This window comes from Mustela lutreola, chromosome 11, assembly GCF_030435805.1.
Source record: "Mustela lutreola isolate mMusLut2 chromosome 11, mMusLut2.pri, whole genome shotgun sequence".
NCBI lineage: Eukaryota > Metazoa > Chordata > Mammalia > Carnivora > Mustelidae > Mustela > Mustela lutreola.
The window spans coordinates 73,673,875-73,694,860 of NC_081300.1; the positions used below are offsets into that span (position 1 = coordinate 73,673,875).

Consider the following 20,986-nt stretch of genomic DNA (forward strand, 5'->3'; position numbering starts at 1 on the left):
ACTTGTGATCTCTGTCAAATAAGTAAATAAAATCTTTTTAAAAAAAAGAAACCAAGAAACAAATCCAAATCAAAAACATAGGCGCATGCATTTTCTAAGCATAATTAGTGATTATTTGAAGACTAAAATGGAGGGAAGGCCAAGGAGTGAATTGTTACAGAACAGGGTTTGGTTTTGTCATGGTTTTTGGCTAAAGTCCTCCAGTTGGCCTACAACTCGGTTACCCCACACCCCTGGAGATGGTGGTGGGACACTGTGGGTGGTAGCTGCCCTCTGGAAGCAGGTGGACCTGTGTGACTTTGGGTGAGATGCTGGAGGTCAATAGCACCCATAAATGGACAACCACAGAGAGATCATGGAACCAAGTGCTCGGCTCATGCTGCTACTTTCTTGCTTCCACTCACTGAGGATGATGCCTGCTATTGATAGTTCAAACCCAGGGACTACCTCCTGCTGGTGACCACAGAACGCAGAGGTGGATTCAACCCCAACCTTGGGATGCAGCCACCACCTACTAGTGATCTAAGAGGGAAAAAAGAGCTGGTGTGACGTCCTCCCATCAGATCTTTTAGGATCCCAAGGACCTACTGCATACCCAGCACCTTCACACACGTTTCCTTTCCTTGGGCTTGAGTTCTCAGTATTGGCATTATTGCCATCAGGGGCCGGTTAACTCTTGGTAGTGGGGAGCTGTCCTGTTCACTGTAGGGATATTGAGCAGAATCCCCAGTCTCTACCCCTTAGATGCCAGCAGCATCTCCCTTCCCTCTTTGCAATAAGCAGAAATTCTCCCGTCATTGCCTTTGCCAGGTGTCATGGCGGGGGGGGGGGGGGGCGGTGCGCACAGTCCACCCAGTTGAGAACCACTGCCTTCAACTCTTGCCCACTGAGGTCACTAACACCATCCCCCATATGGGAGCTCCGATGCTCAGCGATATCTCACAGCCAGGAGGAGACAGAGTGAGGATTCAAGCCCATGTTGAATGGAAATTCTGCTTTGTCTCCATGGGTCCCCCTCACCCAGGACCCCAGCTCCCCCCTTCCTGCCACGTGGCCCCCAGCTCAGCAGACAACAGACCGATTCAGCTGGGGACGGGCGTGCATGCATGGGAGAGCCCATTCATCCACCCACTGACACACCGAGTTCTTCAGTGCAACTTGCATCAAAGCTTTATTTGCTATTTTCATGGTCTGAATGCAACATCTTTGTACATGCAGAGGTCATTCTGTGTGACAGCAGTTGGCCAGGTCCCCAACTGTTCTTTTGTCCGTAGGAAACCTCTTTACAGTTACAAAATATAAAAGCACTTGTAGATACCCAATACTCTGTGAGGTCCAGGAAGCCCCGTTTGTTTCAACGTTAAAAATATAGGTTTTTCTAGATGAATTCTCAGTCACACGAGTAGAGATTCTTTCTGGGATTGGAGAAAGTGCCTGTCGTCCACCTTCTGTTCAGAACCCCTTAGAGCTTGTGAATTCGTAAGGCAATTGCAAGAACGCCAGCAGGCAGCAGGTGTGACTTTCCTGTACAGGGGACTCCAGTTTCTTTCCTGCCATGACTCAGGAAGGGACTCAGAAGAAAGGCTCAGAAAATATAGTGTATTTATATGTATTTTCACTCCCCGCCCCTTCTTACAAACTGTTTTGAGGATCAGGGTCATCTGGGAAGTGCATCACTTCTAGAATATTGGTATGATTCAGGAAACAACACAGTACAAAATATCTTCCATAACACAATATATTACTTTGTGAGCCCCCAGTTTACAGATCTATAAGGCTATGTGGAATGAGACCGGCAAAAAGCTCAAATTGTTCTTTAGACAATGGCGTGGTTTTGTTTGTTTGTTTTTACAGGTGTGACACCATTAGAGACTGTCCAAAAAAAAAAAAAAAAAAAAAAAAGGCCAGTCTGATTCATGGAGGAAGATTATCAGGTAGCAGGTTAGAGGGTGACTCTAAGGAAATTTGGGGGGTGGGAGAGGGGGATAAGTTGATTGATTTTAAAGGTTAATTTGCTAGGAACCTCAGGCTGATTTTCCAGAACACAAGATTTCTGCACCCCTCCCTGAAGGACCCAATCCAAACCAGAGAAAAATTCTAGAGGGGTGGCAACCAAAGGGGAGAGGCTGGTGAAGACCGTGGCTTTCCACGTGGCTCTGAATTTTCAGAACTTCAGTTCCCCCAAATCCCAACAGGGTTGACTCATAGCAGCTCCTCAGCAGAGCCGGATCCATGGCTCCCCAGGTGGCTGTCACCAAGGTGGGCCCCCGTCCAGATGTGGAGTGGCTCCCTCCATGTCAACATTGTCCCTCTTACCCCGTGGACTCACGAGGCCATGGGAGTTTTGCTTCCACGTTTTAACATGTGGTGGAGGAAGAAAGGCACAATTGAGGGTGTGGCAGGCTTCCCCGTGACTGCAGTTACCTGTTACGGTGTAACTTAGGGGCAAGGGTGTCTTCCGTTGGATGGAACTTTTCTCCTGCCTCCACATCTCCCCCTCGGGTTCACACTGAAATGCTAGTTTACATGAAGGCTAAGTAATTTGGCTTCCTGTACTGAATAATGGGACTGGGGGGCCGGGGGGGACTCACAGGGATTGAGGGCACAAAACAGACACTGGTGAGGGAGAGGCAGGCTCCAGTCCTCTCTGTGGGACAATGTCTTCCACACAGGCCCAAGTCGCCTTTAAAAACGCACGTAGTTTTGGAGGTGATTTGACCACACACCTGTGGATTTTCAGCTTTGTGATCATGCCTAGCTTCTGGGGCAATCTGGGGGCATCATAGTGGAAATTTAAATGTACAAGCGTTAAGTGGACAAGGCAGCCGCTAGGGCTGAGGACAAGCAGCCGAGCTCCCTTCTGTGGGGGGAAGCATGCCAATGGTTTCCTCCACTCCCTTGCACAGCCTCTAAGCTCTGGGACCTCAGGCTCAAGCCTATTTCGATGTTCGCTCCTTAGCAATATCTAGAGTTGGCCTCGTTTCCCTGGATGCACAAAGGCAAACACCTTTGTCTGAAAGGGGTTGGCCTGCCTCCCTGGAAGAGCTCCCACCTGATTGTCCTTTTCTCGAATCCTGGATAGCCTGAGGCTGTCAGGTCTGTGTCACTCAAAACCCCCAACATGAAACAACTCGAGGTTTCAGTTTCACCAGAATTTCTCTGGGGGCACCAAGGAATTCTCCACAATACTAATTTTTGAGGCCCCACTGTGGGGTTTCATAGGCCAAAGGCCTCTGTTTCATCAGGCAAAGGCCACGAGGAAGGGGATCTAGATACGCACTTATCAAAACACCAGCCATCAAAACGCTAATGTACAAAGGATGTGTGTGTGTGTGTGTGTGTGTGTGTGTGTGTGTGTGTTTAGATACGGACTTATCAAAACACCAGCCATCAAAACGCTAATGTACAAAGGATGTGTGTGTGTGTATGTGTGTGTGTTTAGATACAGACTTATCAAAACACCAGCCGTCAAAATGCTGATGTACAAAGGGTGTGTGTGTGTGTGTGTGTGTGTGTGTGTGTGTGTGTAGAGATTGTACATACATAGGGATTTGCGTTCTATGAAAGGCTCTCATTTAAGGAGAGCCAAAGGCCCCCAGAAAGCTGATTGGATGAGGGCAGGTGACTTGATTGCATACAAACGATTAAGGCATATTAAGTTAGTTTAAAAATAGATTTCCAAAGGTGGCTCCAGGCCAACTCAAGAAACTAGCAAACAACCTCTTGCTTAGCATCAGAGAGCTCAGTCAGCTTACAAAGAAGGGAAAAGCAACAATGCACTTGCCCAGCTATCCGAAAAAGTTCCAAGCATCATTCACTTCTAACTTCACTGGACTGAGCACAGCGGGGTCCAGAGGTCAAGGGCAGTCTGCATGGAGAGGGTAGCTCCTGACCCACTGTGAGGGTCTGCTGTGCAGTGGAGAGGTGAGGCTTCTCTCGTCAGTTTCATGGGAGGGGGGTGGACTTTGTATGTTTTAATCACCAAGGAATTAAATGGATTTCTGTTTCCAATTCAGGTATGGGAGGTTAGGCAAAAGATCTCCAGGTTAATCTCAAGTTTAAGTCTCCAGGTTAAGTCTCGTGTTTTTCTTTCCTGTTGGGTATACTTGGGCTACAACATTCGTAATTAAGAATCGGAGAGTTTTGCATTGTATCTATAGTCTCATTGAACAGAGCAGGTCAGTTCCTGTTGTCTAAGATGGTACCAAGGGGCCCTTCCCACCTGAAGGAAAGACAGATAGCAGCCAGGAAGCATTGGTCAGGACATGAGGAGTGACTTTAAAGGGGACCTACTGACCTGCAAAGCCATTGTATCAACATTGTTTCAAAACATTAACCAGATCTAGGGGCTCCTGGATGGCTCAGTTGGTTAAGCATCGGACTCTTGATCTTAGCTCAGGTCTTGATCTTAGGATCATGAGTTCAAGCCCTGCGTTGAACTTAAAAACAAAACAAAACCACAAAACCCCACAAAACAGAACATTAACCAGATCTAAAAGAAAGGAAAAGAAAGAAAAGAAAAGGGGCGCCTGGGTGGCTCAGTGGGTTAAAGCCTCTGCCTTCGGCTCAGGTGATGATCCCAGGGTCCTGGGATTGAGCCCCACATCGGGGCTCTCTGCTTAGCAGGGAGCCTGCTTCCTCCTCTCTCTCTCTGCCTGCTTTTCTGCCTACTTGTGATCTCTGTCAAATAAATAAATAAAATCTTTAAAAAAAAGAAAGGAAGGAAGAAAGAAGGAAGGAAAGAAAGAAAGAAAGAAAGAAAGAAAGAAAGAAAGAAAGAAAGAAAGAAAGAAAAAATTAATTCACCCAAAGCAGCAGTTCCTGGAGGAATCAAATCTCCACCTAATGGCCACAGAAAACTGACTGACCACTAACTCAGGGAATGAAAAGAACACAAACTATTATCAAGCAGGGCCAAATCTCTAGACATGAGGCTCCTGATGCAAAAGGCTTGGTGGGTGACAGGGTCCAACAACTGCCCATTGGTAGCCCAAGGTCACCCAACAGGACCTGGGGCTGGGGAGGAGCTTCAGTCCCTGTCCGTGGTGCTGAACCTGGAGAAACAGTTTGCTCTCCATCCTTCACCCCAAGTGAAGGAAGAGATGGTAAAGGATGATGAGAAAGAAGAGATGGGGAGACAAATGGAGACTCCTGGAGACATGGCCAGGGAGAAGGAAAGTATGTTTTGACACCTTTTGCAAATAATGGATTTTCAATAAAGACTTGCATGTCTGGGGAAATCAGTAGGTAAGGCCCATCCATTCCACATCTAGCCTTACAAAACTCAGTCCTGGGGCCCCTCAGCAGTACCAGGGGGCCCTGTGAACTGTCCCAGGTGTCTTTCTCACCAATGGGCTTCTCCCCAGCAGGATTGGCACACGGTTTTGGCAACTCCAGGGATGGCAGGTGGCCAGTCAAGCCTATCTGGGATGTTTGCTGGAGCCTTGGGTTTCAGAGATGGAGGAGGCTGGTGTTGAGGATTTCAAAAAAAAAAAAAAAGACCATGTAGAGAGTGCCTACGACCCCCAGAGGTCTTAGAGATTCCTGGGAATGAGCTTAGAGCAAGGAAGAAAAAAAAAAAGAGGCAAGGCAAACCCTATACTTTGTCACCTAGCATCCAGCACTTCTGTCCAGAGAAGATTTCAGCAAGACCCTCCCTTCCTACATTTAGTCCTAAAGGAAGCACTCTGTCAGGTGGTTTGCACGGGGTGGGGCAGGGGAGTGGTAGAAGGAAGAGGTGAGAAGAAAGAGAAGAAAACCTCCCCCCATTCATGCATTTGTTCCAATTTGGAATGAATCTTCTACGCCAGTATCTTGGGTGCTGTTCAAAAAAGACTGGAGAAGAAGATTCTCAGGGCAGGTCTGCTGTTTGAGAGGGAAAGGCACTGCCATCCAGGCTGCTGCCCCTGATGAACCCTTGAGGCCAAGGGACAAAGGTCACTCCACAGAAACCAGAGCTCAAATGAAAAGAAACCAGGAAAATATATACACAGAGGTGACAGCTGGAATTTTTTTTTTTTTAAAGCATGGATGGGGTAAGATAACCTGAGATGATCAGATACTTCAAGCAAATTATTCATACACCTTTCCTTCTGCTCTTGAACGTAAAAAACATATATACATATCAAATTTCAAAGACAATTGGCTGAATTATTGCTTTAACGCCTTCTAAAGCAAACCAAAGTGATGTATAATGAACAGATCATCTCTGCACACAGCCCCATTGTAAGGATAAACACACCTGAAATAAGGATGGGTATGTTTAAAACACTGGAGCTGCTGATTCTTGGAGAGGGAGGGAGATGGAACTCACCAAAAAACCCAACGCAGCCCAACCCAGTGACGCTGCCTTGGGCCACAATTACAGCAGGAAACTTGAGTTTCTTCTTCCTTGGAAATAGGCTTTTGAAAGGGACCTCCCCTGGTGTCGGGGCAAGGAATACTTTCACAATACAGGTGTTTTCCAGAGCCCAGGGAGATGGTTCAACTCAGATTGATCTTCCCGGAGTGATGTCTCCGGGTGGAGACAGTGGAAATGGACATTGTTCACGTAAAACACAAAACCACCAGCATGGACAATTCTGGGCAGCCTGGCTTTGTTCTCCGCCTCAAGTGCTGTCTGGGGAGACGTGCAGGTGCTGGAAGAGGGTGGGTCTTTGCATCCCGATCTGGAGAGAGCCTCTGCAGGGGGCGGGAGTCACCGGGCTGTGTTCTCCACCCGGCTGGAAGGGTCTAGGCAGGAACAGCATCAGCATGGCCTCATCTTCGGGTTCTGACAGTTAAGGCTTCTGTTCATTATACGTGGCAGTGTCCCCTGTCTGGAGAGGAGGGGACAGTCCTGGTGTCAGCAAGGGGAACATGGGACCCTCGGTGTCTCTGCCATCAAGCCTTTAAACCTTGTCTGGTATTCTCCAAGATGGCCAGCCCCCAGCCCCAGAGGTCACAGGCTAGAAAAGATGACCTTTTTTTTTTGGAGTGGGGCGAGGAAGGAGACAGGTGGCCAAATGCAGTAGAACCCACAGGAAGTGTAAGGTCAGGTTAGGGTTCCAGCCTGTTTCCTCAAATGGATGGCTGGAAGGTTCACAGAGATATGACATATATAGCACTAAACACAAAAACCAACACAGGATCCCATTCCTTATCCAAAAACCCTTGAGCACAGATTGCCTGGGAATTTAGAATTTGGTGGGGTAGGGTTTATTGTAGACACATATACACATGCACATAGGCATACATATATATTATGAAATGCCCCTGGATTATACCCATAGCATAAAACACAGACAACCACGTAGGTCAGGCTTTGCTACAAGTAGTAAGTTATGAAAATGCTTCATTGTCAGTGTCTTCTGGATCTGAGATTTATAGGTAAGGGGATGGAGGGTCTCCTGGGCTACTCACATCAGAGCCAGCTTCTAGGAATTATGAGCCATAGTTCCCACACCTAGGACTGACCGCCAGCATGTCAGCGCCTCTTTAGTGAGCCCCAGGGACCCCTCGAGGACATAGGGGATGTTACCCCATTTCACAGATGGGGAACCTAATGTTCCTCTAAGATATGAAGTCACTTGGGATCCACACCAGGGCAGTTCTAATCATTTGACCTTCTTAGTCCTCTTTCTTTTTCCAAGTTAAATTTTAATCATACAGGTTGCATATGCATGTAAAAATTGGGGAGGCATTTTGGATTAAGCTAATTGCTGATGTCCCCCTTTCCACTTTACAAAAGGGTTTTGAGATGCAGTGAGAAGTGCATGAGCCCAGAGCCTAGTTATCCTAGGTTCCTCGACCAGGCTGTCCACCTGGGTTTTTTCCTTTAAGAGGAAACAGATCAGCACTACCGTCTTCACTGGACCCCAGAACACCCGCACCCATTTTCCCTTCTCTCTCCTCAAGTCTCTGGCCCTTGGCTTCTGGGCCCAGGCTCCCCACTGTGCTTCCCACTTCATACCTGCTCAAGCTTGGTTCTCATACAGGCTTTGCCTCTTCTTGGATTTTAGCTCCTTTAACCACTGGGGAGAGGGCTCTTCCGACCTGAAACCACAAAGCCAGTGAGAGTCAAGTGCGAGCCAGACTGAGGGCTCCTTGCAGGCGGGGCTGTGAGGCACCCGACCCCGCATCCTCAGTGCCCAGGCGATCTGAGCCAGGTACTTGCAGGTGGTAAAGATGCCTGTGTTAACACAACCGAGGAGCAAGAAACAGGAATTAAACAAAGTCCCTAGTAAAAAGGAATGGTAAATAAATCACAGTATGCCCATTCTATGAAAAAATCTGCAGCTGTGAAGTTGCGTTGACACATGAATTATCTCCATCCATCCATTTATCACCCCAAGCACACCTCCATCCTTCTAGGTCTCCACCCACATAAATGCCTATGCTGGTTAATTGCATTTGTCAACTTGGCTAGGCCACTGTACCTAGGTATTTGGATGAACATTGTTCTAGAAGGTTTTGTGAAGGCATTTTTTTGTGTGTGTGAAGGCATTTTTTAAGATGAAATTAATATTTAAGTCAGTAGGCTTTGAATAAAGCAGATTACCCTCCCTATTGTGGGTGAGCCTCACCCAATCAGTTGAAGATCTTGCTAGAAAAAGACTGACCTCTCCAGAAGAAGAGGGAATTCTGATCACAGACCACTTTGGCTACTCAAACTACAATACTGGTTCTTCCCTGAGTCTCTGGTTTATCTATGTGCCTTACAGATTTTGAACTTGCTGGTACCCATGATTAGGGAAGCCAGTTCCTTAAAATCAATCGCAATCTCAATCTCTCTCAACTATGGCCTTGCTTCTCTTCACCTCTTGTCCTTTTGCTTCCCACAGCCCACTCTATGCTCTCGTAATAGGCCCTGCCTATAGCTCCCCTGTAATGTCAGGCCTCCAGGCCTTTGCATGTGCTGTGACTTCAGCCTGCGACCCCCTCATACTGCCCTATTTTTGTCTATCATGACTCAGCCCAGGCAACTCCTTCTCCTGGAATCCTTTTTCTGCACTTTTCTTCCTCAGGTCCAGGTTTCGAGTCCTTCCTCTATCATGGGGGTCAGATAAAGAGCCAGATGGGAAGTAGTTTTGACTTTGTGGGTCATGGGGTGTCTGCTACAACTAGTCAATTCTGCAGCCCAAATAGGAGAGCAGCCGGACACAATACAGAGAGGAATGGGTGTGGCTGTGTGCCAATAAATCTTTATTTACAAAAACAGACAGTGGGCTGAAATCTGGCCTGTGGGCTGTAGCTTCCCAACTCACTGCTCTATCACAGCACTTAAAACATTACAACATTAGGGGTGCCTGGGTGGCTCAGTGGGTTAAGCCTCTGCCTTCAGCTCAGGTCATGATCTCAGGGTTCTGGGATTGAGCCCCATGTCGGGCTCTCTGCTCAGCAGGGAGTCTGCTTCCTCCTCTCTCTCTGCCTGCCTCTCTGCCTACTTGTGATCTCTGTCTGTCAAATAAATAAATAAAATCTTAAAAAAAAAACATTATAACATTAGTGTGAATAATTCTTAACTTTTATGTCTTAACTTGTGAAAAGAATCCCACTCTCTCTCTCTCTCTTCTTTTTCTTAGCACCAGGGAGAGGTGGGGAGTGGGAGAGAGAGAGAATTTTAAGCAGGCTCCATGCCCAGTGAGGAGCCCAACCTGGAACTCGATCTCAGGACCCCAAGTTCATGACCTGAGCCGAAAACAAGATTCAAACGCTCAGCTGACTGAGTGCCCCAGGCACCCCAGAATCCCACGCTCCTTTATTGAGCACGTCTGCAAGCCAGCACCAATGCAAAGGGCTCTGCACGCCCTTCTTCTTTTCGTCCTCATGACTGCCCTGGAAGGTTAGAATGAGGAGTAAACCCATTTTGCAGATAAAGAGGCTGAGGCTCAGAGAGGCAGAGTGACTCCCCCAGGCCAAGCAGCTTGTCAGTTGCACCACTGGGATGAAGTTGGTTGTGTGATGTGTTTTTTTTTTCAGAGCTATGCTCTGTAAAGTCCAACCCTGGTTGCCAGAGTGCCTGGTCTGGGAGCCCTGTGGTGGGGAGGTGACAGGTGCTGTGCTGGGCTCATCTCTGTGTCGTGTTGGCCCAGCCTGGGATGGGGGCAGTGGCTCCACACAAAGTGGCTGAATTCAGTGGATGTCATTCAGCCTGGCCGTGCCCTTCTATCCGTCTTCCTGGGTCTCCCCGATTCTCCTGAGACAAAGGCCCTTCCCTGGAGGGTAAGAGGAGGGAGGATTCCTCAGTTTCCCCACTAATCTGGAGAGGGCTGGGCTAGGTAGGTAGTCTTCCCACAACACAGCCCTGGATCTCCACGTGGGATGTGGAGGGAGCGGGGAGAGCGAGGCCAGCCAGCCTCATTCCAGGCCCTCTTTCCCCATCTCTGCGAGTGTGTGTTTAGCTCTCAGGCTGCCTAGGAGTTTGTGTGAGCAAAGCTAGAGGGAAAGATACAGCTGCAACTCCCTTTGAATGCTGCTCTAGGACCCAACAAGCCCCCACCCTGAGTCTAGGGTGGAGGCCTCCTCCTCAAGTCCCCTCACCTGTCGTCCTTCTCCACGCTGGAGGGCAGCACGCGACTGCCCAGAGTGAAGGGAGCCTTGGGCGTCTTGGGATGGGGGGCCCAGCCTGGGGCCTCACTGGGGCTGTCGGCCTCCGGCCTCTTGTGCAACTGAGCCTGGGAAGAGAAGAGAGCCACGTCTGTAACAGCCTCTGGCCTGTGGAAGGCTCCCATCTGAAGGCACTGTCGCTGTAGGGCAACAACAGGGCCACCCAGCAACTGAACAGACCCAGGCAGGCAACACGGGGTGGGGGAGATGCCGCCTGATCTTGGAGGCTGAGAGAAATCAGACACCAGGCAAATAGTCTACCCAGCCACCCTTGGCCACTATAATCAAAGAACCACCACTATAACCTCGCACAATCATGTCCTCTCCTTTTTGATGGAAAAGCCACCATTTATATGCTCTCGGGTTGGGATGTTCTGTCTCCTTTAGCTGCCCATGAACCCCGGCATGGAGGTAATGGCCACATCTTCCACTTGACATTCAGCTGTACTAAGCTTCTTGGTCCTATGTCCACATGGATAAATGAGGTTTTTGTTTGTTTGTTTGTTTGTTTTTAAAGATTTTATTTAGGGGCGCCTGGGTGGCTCAGTGGGTTGGGCCTCTGCCCTCAGCTCAGGTCATGATCTCAGAGTCCCAGGATCAAGCCCCTCATCGGGCTCTCTGCTCAGTGGGGAGCCTGCTTCCCCACTCTCTTTCTGCTTTCCCTTCTCCCTCTCTGTGTCACATAAATAAATAAAATCTTAAAAGAAAAAGATTTTATTTATCTATGTGACATAGAGAGAGACAGCGAGAGAGGGAACCCAAGAAGGGGGAGTGGGAGAGGGAGAAGCAGAATTCCCATAGAGCAGGGAGCCGACATGGGGCTTGATCCCAGGACCCCAGGATCATGACCTGAGCTGAAGGCAGATGCTTAACAACTGAGCCACCCACGTGCCCCTAAAATGAGTTTTGCTATCACATTCCCACAGGAAAAAGGCAGGGTGGATTCCCCCCCTTTTCTGGAAGGCATGGTTGGGGATGGGATGGCAGTGTGGTGTGTACAGAGTTCCCCCAGGGGACCGGGGTGTGGTGGTGGCAGGTGGCCACTGTCCCCCACTTAACACTGGACGGCCCCCATCACCATCATCCACCTGACCCCTCGGGGTGCTGAGCATCCACCATCCGGACTCTAACCAGGCCTAACGTATATGACACATATTAGCTCGAAGCAGAGGCTGGCTCTCTGTTTTACAGAAGAGTAGCCTGAAGGTCAAAGGCCAAGCTGTGGGCCCAAATCACACAGTTTTCAAGACCTGGGATTCACAGGTCTGCCCAACCTCAACCCCAACCCTGGGGCTCCTTCCCGAATGAGCCCAATAGCCTCCAGTGATGGTTAGGACCACTGAGTGTTGCCCATAGCTGGGCGTGCCTGGAGCAGGTGTGGCTGCCCCAGGTTCAAGGAGCTCATGCTAACGATAGCACGAATCTCAAGAGCCTTGTCTGGACAGCAGGGGGTTTGCTGAGCCGTGTCCTGGGACCCAAGGCCGGGCCTCGGGAGCTATGTGGAGTGTCTGCGGGGAGCCCAGCGCCTCTGCTGCCTGCTGTGTTAGGCTGCCTGTGACACATCCTTTGTTCCGACGACGGAGAGGAGAGGCGAGAAACCGCTGGCCTAGAGCAGCAGCGGCCAGTCGTTCCCATTTTGGAGGCCTGTAAAACCAATCACAGGGACAAGTGTGCAGCTGCTGTTTACTGACTTTCTACTCCTGCAGAAATGGCAGGCGTTGTGGCAGTGTGAGTTGTCACTGGGGAAAGCTGTGCGAGGGGTGTGTGCGGACCCCCTGAACTATGTCTGCAACTTCTTGTGAGTGGAACTGTTTCCGAAGTGGAGAGGGAGGCGGGGAAGAGGGAAAGAAGGAAGGAAGGGAGAGAGGGAGGGGGAAAGGGAGAAGGGAAGGGAGGGGGAGTGACAGAGCAGGGAAGAGAGGAGGGGTGGGAGGGAAGGAGGGGCAGGGGGGGAGGAAGGCAGGCAGGCAGGGAGGGAGGGGGGAAGACGGAGGGAGGGAGAAAGGAAGGGAGGGAGGGGAGGAAGGACACCTGGGGCCTGTTCTCCTCCCTAGGAGGTTGAGCGTAGTCTAGGTGTGACCCTCGGTACCTTTAGCACTGCGGGGTCCATGCCCGGAAACACAGGCATCCTCTGTGGGTGGCTGGTGGGGGTCCTCTCAGCCCTGGAAGGCTTCTCCTCCTCCTCATCTGACTCTTCCCTCTTGGGAGATTTCTCTTCTGTCCCAAAGAAAAGAGCACCGAGGTCACTGGCAGCCGCCTGACCCTCATGCAGTCCTTGCGCCGTCCTGCTGTTCAGGGGGCGTCTATGGAGAAGGGACGGCATGGCGTGCATACCTGTCGAGTCCTTGAACATCCACGCACTGTCGGCCTCCTCCTCCAAAGGAGACTTGCTCTCCGACTCACTAACTCGGCTGCGCCGGAGGGAGTGGGAGATGGGAGCCCGGCGGCGGCTTCTCTTGCTGAGTTGCACCCGGGTCTTGAGGGCACTTGAGTCGAGGACTGAGGTTTGCTTTGGGAGCAGCAGGCAGGAAGAGGGAGAAAAGCACGGGAACCATTAACTGAGGGCACCACCCACGGGAGGTGTGTGCTGCTTCCCTGGAACACAAGATGCTATCTGGGGGGTACGTGGGCCAACCTCGTGAGCAGGCTGCCCCACGTACCCCCCAGTCACCTCAACACTGTAAGTCACCTCAACACTGTAAGCCTCCATTTCTCCACGAAACACACCACAGAGGCTGGTGATGCTAATCACGTGAGCCTTGATGGCGCTGGCACAGGGCCAGCTACAAAATGGACATAAATGACAATGCCTTTCCCCTCCTGGTGACTTCACAGGAGCATGGGAGCCAGCTCAGTATACAGCAGGAGCCCAATTAATGTTTGCTTGCTTGCTGAATGAATAACTGAATACATGATCTGACTAAATCTTTGCAGGAACCTTACTCACACAGGACCCAGGAGCCGAGGCATTCTTAGTGCAGCCCCCCATCCACCCACAATAATTTGGGGGGGCAGGTGGAGAGTGCAGAACAATGCATTTGTGCCAAGCCTTTGTCTGCAAGCATCACACTCTGAGCAGAGTCAGGTGGATGGTCCGTGATGCTTTCTAAGAGGATCACCTTCCAGAACAAAATGTGTGAAAAATGCAGACGAGCCAGGGGGGCGCAGCAAGGAGGTGGGGTGGCCCCTGGCCCAGTGATCACCCCTGGGGAATGGCAGCAAAGAGCTCTGTGTTCGATCCCATGTGGTTCAAATCCTAGCTGTGTGAGCTCGAGCCATGGCCTTCACCTCCGCAAGATGCCCCTCTTTGTGGAAAAGGGGATCACAGGAATATTGGCTGCTCACAGTGGTGGGGAGAAGTCAGTGAGCCTAGGTGGGGCTAGTCCTGGTTGGAGACAGCACCTGGCCAAGGCTGACACAGGCAGGAGCTGTTACAGGCCAGCTCCCGTGCTTGCCTAAAATGTGGGGTTCTCTCTCTTGGGTTTACTTTGGAGAAGTCCCATCAGCCAAGGCCTTTTCCAGGAGTGAGGATGGGCTAATCTCGGTGAATCATTTCCCAGGGCTGGTAAGCGGCAGAGGCCACACTGGGGGCAGGAGGAGGGAGCTGATGTTTGTGTAGTTGCTTCTCAAAGTGGTCGTAATGGTGGCCAGTGAGGGCAGCTGATGGGACTGGGGGCGCAGGGATGGGGGGAGAGATGGAAGTCCCAAACTGGGGACTGCTTCACGGATCCAGGTTTTCAGACTCGGAGAAAGGAAGAGGGAATTGCCTCAGGGAAGAGCTGGCTTGGGGGGCTGCTGGGTCTGTTTCCCCAGGACTATCCCTGTGACCGCAGGCTGGGGCAGGGCCTGGAGGCCTTGGTCACTCACCTTCCCTCTCAGCCTCCAAAAGGCCCCACAGGAGCCCCGAACCATAGTGGGCAATGCCCATAGACCTCAGCATGTGATAAATAAGCATCCCAACCTGTGCTGGGGGACACTTGCATCAGTCACCCAATGGCCACCTTGCTTCTCTCATCTGCAGAAGGGGGCAGGCATCTTTGCCTCCTGGGGTTCCTGGCCTGTGAGCAGTCCAGGGGCCGATACTCAGGGACTAGTGGCTGGGATTTATAACGGACACTGAGAAAGAACAGCCTAGTGTTCTAGAAGGTAAGTCCAGCGGATCGTGCCATGGCCCTGGTGACATCATACAAGCACGTAAGCTTGGCACACAGCTTGAGCTCGGTACATGTTTGTTGAATGAATACCTGAACACATCATCTGACTGAATCCTTACAACCCACACCATGTCCCTGTTTGTGTAGTGGGTGGCCCAGGGGAGACCGAACTTGTGTCTTTCTTCATCTCTGCCCTTCTTCAGAGGGGCCAACAGGAGACCCTGACCATACTTAGAAGGGGGAACCCTTTTTGAGGATCCAGAGGAAGCCCCCTTCTCCCCAAGCGGTGGTGTTCCTTCTCTGGGAGGAATCTGGGTAGCCATTCCTAAGAGTGTGGGCCTGAGACTTTATTACCAGGAGAGCAGACTGCTTTTAGATTTTGCACATTTAGATGATTGGGGGTTGGGGGCGGGGGGGGGGGGGGGATAGCCTTACTGTCAGGGAAGGAGAATAATGGGACTTCAAGGACTGAAAAGGAAACTGCCGGCAGGTGGTGCTCTTGTGGGAGAAAAGGGGACCTGTACTGGTCCCGAAGGGTCTAGAGCAGGATGCCATTGGGCCTGGGTGGCTGGCATCCTGGAGGCTGGCTCTGCTTGGGACCTAGGAGAGCTGAGTTCTAGGGCGTGCCCTGGGGGATCCTGGGGCATGAGGACTATCTGTACCTGAAGGCTCCCTTCTCTGGAGCAGCCACTACCTATTTACAGAGAGACTTGGATCCCTGGCTATCAGAGACACATCCTCCAAGCAACACCTTGGTGAGAACACTCCGCAGATTTGGTGTGAGCCAAACTCCAGACTCTGCATGCCTGGAACTGCAAACCTCGGGCAGCCTCCTGCTCCCCACTGTCTCCCAACCCCACCCCACCCCCCACCCCTGGGATGAGAGGCCATACTCCCTGCTTACCTAATAGGTGGGGGCTAAGATCAGTTTTAATTTGAACACATGCGATTATGTTTGAGGTCGTGGAGCCCACTGTGCTAGCAATTGGTGGATGAGGAAGCCAAGGCTCAGAGAGGTGAAGATGTGCCCCCAGACACACAGCTGGTGTGTGGCAGGTGCAAGTGACATGCAGACATCAGTCCCATCTCAAAGACTGTTCCCTCTGCACCCACCACAGGGGCTCCTGGCACACAGATTCTACCCCTGAGAGGGGCCACTCACTGGGAGACGTCAGAGCATACCTTTAAGAAGAAAGGACTCTTTCTGACTCACACTCCCAGCTACCAACTTACATCAATGAAGGAGAAGTCGTCCACCCTCTTCGTGGGGCAGGGGTCCAGCGGGGGCAGCCCCTCCATCCCATCGGTGGATTCCAAATCGGTGCTGGATTGGTCCACGCTGGTGCTCCGCTGGTCCCTGGAGCAGCTGTGCGGGTCCCCAGCTGAGGTGGCCTCCGTTTGGGAGGACAGTGAGGACAAGCGGCTACTGGGGAGCTGCCTCTGGGCTGACAGGGCACTGCTGTCCGGGGATGGGGACTCGGGGGCCAGACTACAAGAAAGGAAGGAAGGGAGACATCCTTTGTGCAGGTGGTGACACAGAACTGAATTTCAAGGAGAGGAGGTGGCAGAAAGCATATTCAGGCTCTTTCTTAGACACAGGATAGCCCCGTGGGATAACCTTTCTGGGTACAGCCTGGAGCTGTTTGTGATGTCTCTAGAACACCTGGACAGGCATGGAATGGGAGGGATCGGTCAGGCCCCATTTCAGACCCTCCAACCCTGCCCTGGGCAGGATGGCAGGTCACTCATGGTGACTGGGCCCTTACCATGTGGCAAGTGCAAGCCAGAGTATAAAGCTCACATTGGATTCCCAAAACTTTGGGGGAAAAAGAGAGAGAGAGAGAGAGAGAGTATAAAATACTGATGCATGTTAAAATGATAATATTTCAGATCTGGAGCCCCTGAAATATTGTTATTTAAATTAAATTTTTAAGATAAATTCTGTTTCTTTTTTACTCTTTAGAGGTGCCTACTAGGACATCTTAAATGACAGATGCCTCCCATTTGCAGCTTGACTTGTATTTCTGTTGGACTGCGCTGATGTCCTCAAAAAATCACCAGCAGGGGTGCCTGGGTGGCTCAATTGGTTAAGCATCTGCCTTCGGCTCAGGTCATGATCTCAGGATCCTGAGATCGAGCCCCACATCGGGCTTCCTGCTCTGCAAGGGAGCCTGCTTCTCCCTCTCCCTCTGCCTGGCACTTCCCCTGCTTATGTGCACTCTCTCTCTCTCTCTGCCAAATGAACAAAATCTTAAAAAAAAAAAAAAAAAAAGTTAAAAAAAAAATCACCAGCAGTCACTTGTGGTGGAGCAGGAGGCAGGGGAATCTATCTTTGTGGTTCCATTCATTCACACATGCATGCATGCAGTTGAGATTTACTGAGCACTTACTACGTGCCAGGCACTGCTACCCCCGGAGTCACTGAATTCTCTCCCCAATCCTGTGAGGCTCACCCTATAATCCTACTATGGCCAGCACAATGCTATCAGGTAGGATTAGCCCCAGGAAGTTGAATATTAACCTCAAGAGGAAACCAAGGCACAGAAGTGTGACATGGTTTTGTCCACAGGGGCATAACTCATTCCAGAATCCATGCCCATGGAAATGTTCCCATGGAAATGTTTCTAAGTATGGCTTGTATAATCAGAACCACGTAAGACAGATATGTATAAATAAATTAAGTCATCAAATTAAAAAGCGCTCCCCATTAAAAAGACACCAAAGTCAAGAGCACGGGAGAGTCAGCCCTGAGGAAGGGCAGCTGGGCAACAGACACCACCTCCCTAATAAAGGAGGGTCTGCCCTGGAAGCCACCCAGGCAGCACCCTTGCACAGAACCTGAACTTGGGGCTTCACGGCAGGAGCACGTCTATGCTCTGTCCACTCTGGGATGATTTTATTATTCAGAACAGGCAGGATGTGGGGGTGTGGGGTGTGGGACTAAAGCAACGCCCCCGCTTCTCGGACGTGCGGGAAATACCACCAAGGAGGCAGCAGATGGCGCTGCTGGCCAGGACTGGGGACTCTGCAGCTGCTAGAGGGGGCCAGGAAGGAGGCGCTGCAGTACCCCTGGGAAGAGAAGGGGGCGCCCACCCACATAAGAGAACCCAGGTCCCAGAGACCAGCTGTGGGGAATGGAGGCCCAGGATGGGAGCAAAACCCAGAGGCAGGCTTTCGGACTCAGAGTCCAGTGGGCTCTTGCAGGAAATCTAAGTGAAGTCTAGGGACATTTAAATACGCTCATTAACGTCACGGGTTCAGCGAGATAAAGCTTTCACTGATACAACAATAAACCTTTGCTTCCCTTTGCCTTCTTCATACCTGTCTTCAATTCCTGACTCTCACATCATTGGCTGAGGGACATAACCCAGTAGCGGCCTGTGACCACTCCCAGCAGGGAGTGCAGGGGAAGCAGGCAGGGGACCTGGGGCTGATTACACGCGCTCCCTGGGCATACGACCCACAGGCAAGGAAACCGAGTCCCGCAGAGAAACAGCGAGCAGGGTGCCATGCTGCAGTCGACCCAGGTCCCTCTGACTTCAAAAGATCCTGCCACCCTGACCACGGTCACATGACCACAAGATCCTGGGGCCCTGGGCTACAGAAGACGTGAGCTGAGAACCCGCAGTGTCCACCCCGTCGTACCCTTCCAATGGAGGAGGAATGTCAACTCTGCAAAGCACAGACTCATTTACCCAGAATCCCATCGGCAGCTAGGGTGGGGCTAGCTAGAATTCTGAGCTGCCTGCCTCCTGTGTCCAGGCTGTATAGTGCTTCTGCAATAGTCCTAACCTGGCAGACATCCGAGGGCCCTACGAGCCATCCGCTGGGGCAATATTAAATGCAAGACACAGCTTATGAAACAACATGTGGAATATGTTGCTCTATTTGTAAACACACACAGACACACTGAATAAAGTCTAGACAGACATTGAAAGAGAAGCATCGACGTCTTCATTGATGGCCTGTATGCTGGGATTATAGGTGGTTTTCATTTTCTTTGTAACTCCTTTTATCGTGGTGAGATACACATAACAAAGTTGGCCATCACACAATGTCATTCTGGAACATCTTCCCAAAAGGAAGGTGGCAAGGTCGCCCCTACCTAGTCACTCCTAGCCCCCGGCAGCTAATCTACTCTCTCTCTCTCTCTCTATGTATTTACCTATCCTGGACATTTCACGTATCCTTTTAAAATAATTTTTTGTACTTTCTAAATTTTTTTCCGACAAGAACGGATTACTCTGCTGTTTAAAGATAGAACAGGTCTGAGTAATAGAGAAATGAGAGGGCACAGGGGCCATGCTGCCTTCCATCCAGACACCCTACCCCCCCAGCCGGGAGCCCCACAGGCCCTACCTCTCCCCGCTCTGGCGCTGGTCTGTCCATGTCCCATACTGGCTGTCAGCTTCCTGCACAAGGGTGTCGGTGTCCTTGGCCTCGGGGGGCCGCCTGGAGAAACACTGCTTCAGCTGGTCCTGTAGAGACAAGCCAGAGAGGAGAGATTTTCAGCCAGGAGAAATGCTCAGAACCCAGTCCCTGGCTGACACAGATCACATGGCATCACCCTCAGCTCAATCCCCGCCCCCTCCTGCCCAGCTCTCTACTGTGCTCAGAGGCTGGTCCAAATGTCTGGGGTGGACATTCGAGTGACCAACTGTCCCAATGTGCCCAAGACACCATAGGAGGCAGGCCTGTCGGTGTTAAAGAAAAGCAAGCTGGGATGAAGGTATCACCTTCCCCGGCACGCTGCCCATCCTCAGGGCACTCCCTCAGCTGTCCCCTGCCCCCACATTCCCACCACCACCACGTTTCCAACACAGCACGCATAGAGCATTTAACATGCCCGGTGTCGACCAAGCTGTCTGTACACCACCCCACTGAACTGAAGTTCCATGGCCATCCTGATTACAATCCCATTTTCCAGATGAGAACATGGAGGCTCAGACCAGTGAAGTGACATGTCCCATATCAAAGAGCCAGCCTATGGCGAAGCAGAACTCAAACCTGGGCAAGAGGCTTGGGTCCGTGTCCAAACACGGACACGCTTGGGTCCGCTGCACCCCAGGCAAACTGATCTACCTGCTCAGTGGCTGCCTCTGCCCTTGCCCAGGGCACCTGGAAGGAGTTCTGGCACAATGAGGGCAGCCACGGAGCTCCATTAAAAGACTGAACTGCTAGCTTCCCTACCCTGTTCACTTCGGCAAGTTAAAAGCCCGTTCCCGCTCAACAACCTTCAATGGCTCCCTACTGTCCCCCAGAGGAAATCCAATAGCCCTTGTAACTGAGCCCCACATTTCCTCTCCAGTACCATCTCTCTGCCACCCACCCCACATTTCCTCTCCAGTGCCATCTCTCCGCCACCCACCCCAAACAAACCCTTCCTCCCACCCTCCCTGACCTCCTCACTGAGTCCCATGCAAGCCTCACACATCCTGGCCTCTGTGCTTTTGCTTGTGCCCCTCCCTCTTCCTACCTATCCTCTTGGTCAAAGTCGTTACAACCCACAGTGGTCTCTCCCCCTGCTGAGCTCTTCCTGCCTACCCTGGATTCCCTATTGTACCAGGTAAAGTTCGATGTAGAGGTTAATTACTCCACAGAAATTTACTGAGCACCTACTATGCAGCAGGCACCCGGAAACTGGGGCTGGGGGGTGGTCACGACACAGACGCAACCCCTGAGGCTGTAACTTAGCTGAGGCCAGCTTTGAGGCCAGAATGTTCTATCACCTTCATCCACACTCCATGCTTTTACGCAGCTTCCACGAAACCATCCCTGGCAGAACAAGCCTATGTGGTCCAGGGGAATGAAGCGTTTGGGGATACTCAGGTACCCCATCATGCTCAAGGGGATGCTGTAGGAGCGGGGTATGCAAGGACAGGAATTTGGACTAAAACCCTCAGCGGCCTCTGATAATTGGCTGCGCTAGAGGACGCGAATGATAGCTAATGATCATGTTCGAACAATGCCAGTGTCACTCCCTGCCTGCAGAATGCTTTCTCCAAGTCACCAGAAGAATACACGTTTGTTGCAAAACATTTAGAAATTACAGAAGTGCACAAAGAACAACACTTTAAAAACACCCGTCACCCATGGACAAGACTCTGGCACAGTCCTGCCCAGAATTCCTACTGGGTACTTCATCCAAATCCTCTTCTTTAAATGGCTGAAGAAGATACCACTGGCTGAACTCAGCACCGTTCATGGAACCAATCCCCCATGGCTGGGCATTTAGTGGTGTGTGT

At 51.1% G+C, this 20,986-nt stretch overlaps 1 protein-coding gene across 7 annotated transcripts in view; it reads right to left on the reverse strand.

Annotated features, from left to right (window-relative positions):
• Positions 1 to 1,144: 1,144 nt before the first annotated feature.
• KIAA1671 (KIAA1671 ortholog) overlaps positions 1,145 to 20,986 on the reverse strand; it is a 187,187-nt gene continuing 167,345 nt past the window's right edge. For 5 of the 7 annotated variants that reach the window (XR_009345750.1, XR_009345752.1, XR_009345749.1 and 2 more), the window contains 6 exons: positions 19,101 to 19,219; positions 15,975 to 16,230; positions 12,922 to 13,096; positions 12,677 to 12,804; positions 10,893 to 12,231; positions 10,520 to 10,655 (listed from right to left, as the gene is read on the reverse strand). Coding sequence is in view for 2 of the 7 variants with exons in the window: in XM_059138795.1 (XP_058994778.1) it covers positions 7,956 to 8,034; positions 10,522 to 10,655; positions 12,677 to 12,804; positions 12,922 to 13,096; positions 15,975 to 16,230; positions 19,101 to 19,219 (891 nt within the window). In the remaining 5 variants the exon portion in view is untranslated. Of the gene's footprint in view, positions 6,819 to 7,951; positions 8,035 to 10,519; positions 10,656 to 10,892; positions 12,232 to 12,676; positions 12,805 to 12,921; positions 13,097 to 15,974; positions 16,231 to 19,100; positions 19,220 to 20,986 lie in introns of those variants that run through there. The other 2 variants (XM_059138795.1, XM_059138796.1) reach the window with 1 other exon arrangement.